At 40.1% G+C, this 6,259-nt stretch overlaps 1 protein-coding gene across 1 annotated transcript; it reads left to right on the forward strand.

Moving 5' to 3' along the window:
• Positions 1-488: 488 nt before the first annotated feature.
• On the forward strand, positions 489-1,166 carry LOC121255306. The gene has a single exon (XM_041155568.1). It carries the CDS (start codon positions 489-491, stop codon positions 1,164-1,166), a length of 678 nt encoding a protein of 225 aa, XP_041011502.1.
• The last annotated feature ends 5,093 nt before the right edge of the window (positions 1,167-6,259 follow it).

The following is a 6,259-nucleotide window of genomic DNA, read 5'->3' on the forward strand; positions in this document are numbered from 1 at the left end:
AAAAATTGGTGATGGTATCTAGGTCAGAATTTGGAAGGACAAATGGTTGAATAGAGCCTTTACATGCCAAGTTCAATCTCCTGTGTCCACTCTTCATGAGAATGCAGTGGTTACTGATCTTATTGATGCTCATACGAGATGGTGGAATATAGATCTTCTCTATACAGTTTTTCAAGAAGAAGATATTAAGGAAATACTTAAGTTGCCTGTCAGTTTCCCGCCTACAGTTGATAAACAGATATGGAATGGGACTGTTTCTGGGCATTTCTCAGTGAGAAGTGTTTACCACTTGCATAAACAACTCCAAGTAAGAAAGAATGGTGAATCTTCAACTAATGGAGAACAAGGGTTGTTGTGGAAGAGGATTTGGGCCTAACAACAACAATGATGTTAAACAGTTTATTTGGAGTGCTTGAACAGATTCACTGCCCACTTGAGTTAATTTATGCAAGAGGAAGGTGATTACTGACTCTTGTTGTCCTATTTCCATGCTTGAAGATGAAATACTAGCTCATATTTTATGGTCATGTTTCTCTGCCAAGGATGTATGGCTTCTGTGTTCCAAGTCTATTCAAAAGGCAAACATTCAAGTATCCAGTTTCTTATCTGTTTTTGAGTTCCTGATTGACCGATTATCAAGTCAGAAACTGGTGTTATTTGCCACCCTAACTCGACTAATCTGGTTTAGAAGAAACAGTCTTATTCATGATGGCCATTTTCAATCTCCTAATGTGCTCTTTGATAATGCTGTAAAGGTTGTAGATGAGTATTGTAATGCAAGAGCCAAGTCAGCAAGGTTTGGAATTCAGAATCTGCTACCTACTACTCGATGGGAAACACCTCCATCATCTTGGGTGAAAGTGAATTGGGATGTGGCAGTAAGATATGATTTCAACAAGATTGGTGTTGGTGTAGTGATAAGAGAGGCTGATGGTTCTGTTTTGGCTAATTTGATGCAACCAAGATTCTATTGCACTGATCTTGTGTTGGCTAAAGCAAGAGGTTTACTCTCTGCTGTGTTATTTTGCAATGAGTTGGGTCTCGACTCTTTAATCTTTGAAGGTGACTCTAGTCAAGTTGTCCATGCAGTCAAGAATTTTGCTTTTTCTGCTGGGAAATTGCAGTGCACTATCTTAGACATCATTGAACTTCTGTGTGGTGCTTAGTGGAAAATATAGCATGTCAAAAGAGAACTGAATGGTGTTGCTCATTGTCTTGCTCAAATGGCAGTGAATTTAGAACATGAGCTAATTGATATTGATTGTATTGTTGAATGTATTAAACCTCTTGTAAGGGCTGAGTGCCATATTTCAGATCAATAAAATTATCTTCTATGTTGATTATAAAAAAAAATATCAAGACCTAAAAATAAATGTTACTTAGAATGAACGAATCGGTCATTTGTGAGTGCATACAACAAATTTGGGAACTATGGCATTGCACTACCAAAAGAGGTGATGTGGGAAGAGGAAAAAATAGATCTTGTTGATGTCATGTTTCACAGCCTGGGCAGCTCCGCCCTGTTAAGTTCAGTTTGGATCCTGTTGAGATAGAGAATGGGAGGCATGGGACGCCGTAATACCTCTGATGCCTAAGTCAGTTGTTGGGAGAGGGTGGCAAAGCGAGTGTAGGAGAAAAACCATTCAATCGAAGAGAGAGCCCCAAAGGGTGTGTGGGGGTATTTATATACCTGATCAATGTGATCTTCTAACGTAGGGATTCAAGAAGGTGTTGTCCATACTTGTCAACTTGGTCGTAGGGGTGTCGCCCACATCCCCTTCTGTCGCGTTCTGTGTAAGCCTTTCGTCAGGTGGCAGGGCCCCACACCTAATCGTGGCGACCAATGACACTTTAGTCCAGGTCGTGTTGTGCTTGGCGTTATCTTCCATTTAATGCAGTGTGGCCATGGTCAGGCGAGCTCGCCGTCAGTACTCGAGTGTAGGGGTTGTCTCTGACACCCTAATTCTGAGTTGTCAACACTTCCGTCTGCGCTGCTTTCAGCGCCTGGGTGTCAAGGTCCTTCCTGACACCTCGATTTGACCCTGGTTCCTTGATCGTGGGTGGTCAGGAGCAATACATACTTTTGACTGGGCCTCACGATCAAGGCACATTTTCTATCTTTTCACGCTATGGTTCTTCTGGGTCGGCCTGACCTTCCTTGGTCTAGTCTCGGCCCATGTTACTCAAGCGACCTGGGCCAAACCCATTCAGTTTAGCCCAGGTCTAGGGGATTACTCCCCTCACAGTACCCCATGAATTTCTAGTATATTTGTAGGGTGGGAATTGAAAAGAAAAAGAAAAGTTATGGTTCTCTCATTCCCGCAACCGTTCTTTTACCCTATTAAAGTCTTGGCGGCATAACCATTGCTTCCCGTCCACGCATGGAGTCAGGGTGGAAGTGCGGCATCCACGTGCATGTGCCCCAGCTGTTTGATTTCTTGGGAGCATGTCGACGGTTTGGAGCACCCGAAACAACCTCACAATGTTTTGGTTGCCTTATACAAATTAGGGGTCCTCTTCCTCTCCCTTCTAGCTCTTCCCGCTTTGTTCCACTGAGCTCCTCTCGTGGGGCCCTGGCCAGTTCATCATGTTTGGCCCTGCGGGATCCCTATTTAGTGAATTCGATGTTGCTTCCCGACCAGCTCTGTCGGGCATCCCTTGTAGTACCTCTGGTAGCTCCCTTCGCCAGGTCCCGATAGGGTCCGCTCAGAGTACCTTTGGAAGTACTTCTTCCCCAGCTTCGTTGGGCACCTTCCATCGGGGCTCATCTAGCTCTTCTCGGCAGGTCCCAGTCACCGACACACCTCGACATTCATGCGCACAACCTGTGGTCCCGCCGTCGCTAGCTGCTTTTGGTAATGATGATGAGGAGGACGGTGACCTCACCCTCAATGCCGCCTTTCTCAATGCCTTCATGAATCCCTCTCCTCTCGGGAACTTCCTGGTGGCTGAGTCTTTGCCTTCGTTTGAAGATACACTTGTTGAAGAGAAAGTTGCTCAGGCCGAGCCCTCGGCCAGGGGGATGGCTCCCCCATCTCCCCCAACATCTCCGATCCCTGCTCACCACGTGGAGACTAAGCCAGGGTCCCCCAAGTACCGGAAAGCAGCGACGATCGGGTGTTCATCCCTTCGCCTGCACTGGAGCACTATCCTAAGCCCGACATCAAGTCTTACTTGGTCTCGGACAACTAAGTGCCATAGCCCCCGTACCAGGATCCGGCAAGCCCCCGGGTAGGAGGGGTTGATCCTCCAGTCGACGGAATGCCCATAGTTGTAGAGGTGACCTCCTCCTCGACGTCCGTTGTTCACACTCTATACAATAACCCCGAAGGTGAGGATCGCCATGGGTGGTTCAAAGGATGTCTTGATGGGGAAGTTCTCCCAAGGCGAGCTGGAGTCTGGGGCCTCGGGTCTCATGTTGGTGGAGTCTGGCATAACGTGAAATAGACATATATTTCATGACATGGCATAATGTGAAACAGATAGAAATTTTGTAATATGGCATAACGTGCAATAGATAAACATTATATGACATAATATAATATGAAACATTAGATGACAGAATGTATTGTGTGACAAATAATTAATTCATGACAGAATATAATATGTAACAGGCATACACGTAGTGATGTGACATATCATGACATATATGATAACATAAGTAAATATCCACTGGTTTCCTTATCAACATACATACATAATAATTTGACTGTAAGTTAGAAGCTAAGCTACAATGATTGTCGCATTACAGAGTAAAATGCGCGAAACATGATAAATTGTAAGTAAAAATTTCTAAAAGTTAGGAATTTCATCACAAATAGTTTACAACATGAAAATATTGTCTTAGAGTAAAATTACAATTTTACCCATCTACATGTGAGAAAATGACCATTTCACATCCTAACTCCAAAACTCATTAATAATTACATTTCTCTTGTAAATTTTGTCCTAAATCTAAATATCTAACTAAAAAAAATTAAAACACATCATTACCATATATAACAAACTCATCAAAGCCGAAACACACATAGGGCATTTTTCTTTATTTTTGTTGCAATTCTATAAGACTTCATTTCTCATGCTTAAACCAAAATATTGCAATATATAAAATCATATCCTACGTCCAAAAGTCATACTAAAACAACCAAAAAAAATTCACTCCACAAAATCACAATCTTTTTTTAATAAAAAGCTTCATGCTTTTTAACTTGAAATACAACATTTGATTCTCAAGGTTTTGCCTCTTTCTAAAACGTCTCCAAGAACTTCAAAAGTTCAAAACCTTTCTTCCAATATGATCATAACACACTCCTAAGATCTAACATATTTTGAATCATCAAGTAAAAGTCACAAAAGGTACAAAAATCCATTTTGAAGTACTCGGCCTCAACACTTACACCAAAACCGATTTCCTCAAGGTTTGGTTTTTATTAAACAACTTGATCTAAAATATTTCATGAAAATAATCATAAACCAAAAACATCATACGGTTTAAAATCATGTCTTGGAGTAGATCCAAACATTAAACTCAAGATCACACGACCAAAAATTAACCCAAAACATAGATCAATCCAGAAACCTCAAATCTGTGACCCAACCGAACCTTTTCAAGTATAAAAAATCATATCTTCAAAACCAACACAAAGAACCTTAAAATAACAACCTAACATGTAAAACAAAGTCTCAGGAGCAGCATATAAAAACATCAAAGCCATTGGATCAAGTTTTCTCATCAAAGGACTCAAGCTTACATAAAACAGAAACTATTTTACTCCTTCTAGTTTTTAACTTCTTAGGTATAAGCAAAACTTTCATCAAAAGCTTATAACATGCAACAAATCCTCATCAGAATATCATATAAGCATTTTAGCTATACTTCATAAAAAAATAGACCAATAGCTTGCTAGTAACGTGGTCAAAATCATCAAAATATCATACACTGTCCAGTTAAGCTTAAACCAACTTTGGACTAATCAAATGACCACGAGAATAAACATAAAATATCTCCACAGAAACTAGATGCAAATAGGAATAACTTTTGTGAAGGTGACTTTGTGAGAAAATGCATGCAACTACTTCAAAAGATCTCACAAATTGAGACAGAAACTCAGCCTGAGAGTCTATCTAGTTTGCTCTCTAAGAAAAGAGTTAGAAAGTGATCAAATGAAGTGGGAAGAGACTTAGACTCCTTTTGAAATTTTGAAGAGTGATGGGAGGTTATGAATGACACTTGGAATGATGGTTATGTCTGCTAAAACAAGGGGCAAAACCAACCCATAGTTTTATGCCTTGGACTGTCGAGTGAGAGAGAGGAGTGAGGTGGCCTTTTGTTTTTACATCATGTGCTATTTGGGGCTGATTTGGGTAGTGTTTGGTCAGCCATGGCAGGGGGAAACCTCCTCGACAAGCCATGCCAATGTGGCTCAATTTTGTGGGCCTTAACTGAATGGGCTCCCATTTTGAGTTTCAATAGGGTTTGGTTGGGGTTTGGGTTGCTGTCAAGCCCAAATATAATTTTTCTTAGCCTAATAAAATTTTCAAGGTTTAAAAAAAATAATGATGTCATAACATAAATTTGAGTGGTTAATAGCACCTAAAAGTGATTTAATCAAGTGATTAAATACTAAATTGAAATCAGGTCCATTTAGGGTTTAGAGGCAAACTTTCGGGTTTGGAGAAACCGTTTAGGGTTTCGATTTCAACCAAGTTTTTGAGATTTCAAGTGGATTCTAAGTATTTAGAGTTTCTCTAGGGTTGAAACCCTATTGGGTTTGGCACAAGTTGGAAGGTTGGATTGAATAAGGTTTTGCTTAATTGGCATTATCACAAAACTTGATTTCCTTCACATTTTCATCTCATGGTTCTTTTTGGTGCCAAATGTCTAATAATATTCACCAAGTGTGGCTAAGATCTTGCCAAATGTCTAAATAAAAACTCTCTAGCCTAATTTAGACATTTCACATTGTGATTTTAAAAATAGTGCTCTACGTGCTACTATCGAGGTTACTATTCACTCCGAAAAAGTAAAAAAAGACATTGTACTATAAAATCCTAAATAATCATACTAACCTTAAAGTGCAAATAGTTTATTGAAATTTGACTCTGAAGTGCCTTGAAATAATCAAAACGCATTTTCGAATGAGTGTTTCGTCCAGAAATTGCAAATGATTTTATTGCGCTATAAAATCCTAAATATTTAAAAGAAACTCATGGCTCAGACCGTATCTCATTCGAACACTTCTAGGTACCTTGAATAAAT

Source organism: Juglans microcarpa x Juglans regia, chromosome 3D, assembly GCF_004785595.1.
Source record: "Juglans microcarpa x Juglans regia isolate MS1-56 chromosome 3D, Jm3101_v1.0, whole genome shotgun sequence".
Classification (NCBI taxonomy): domain Eukaryota; kingdom Viridiplantae; phylum Streptophyta; class Magnoliopsida; order Fagales; family Juglandaceae; genus Juglans; species Juglans microcarpa x Juglans regia.

What these genes read in the sequence shown, in the direction of transcription:
- LOC121255306 (XM_041155568.1), top strand. Translation starts at nt 489, where the DNA reads ATGCTTGAAGATGAAATACTAGCTCATATTTTATGGTCATGTTTCTCT.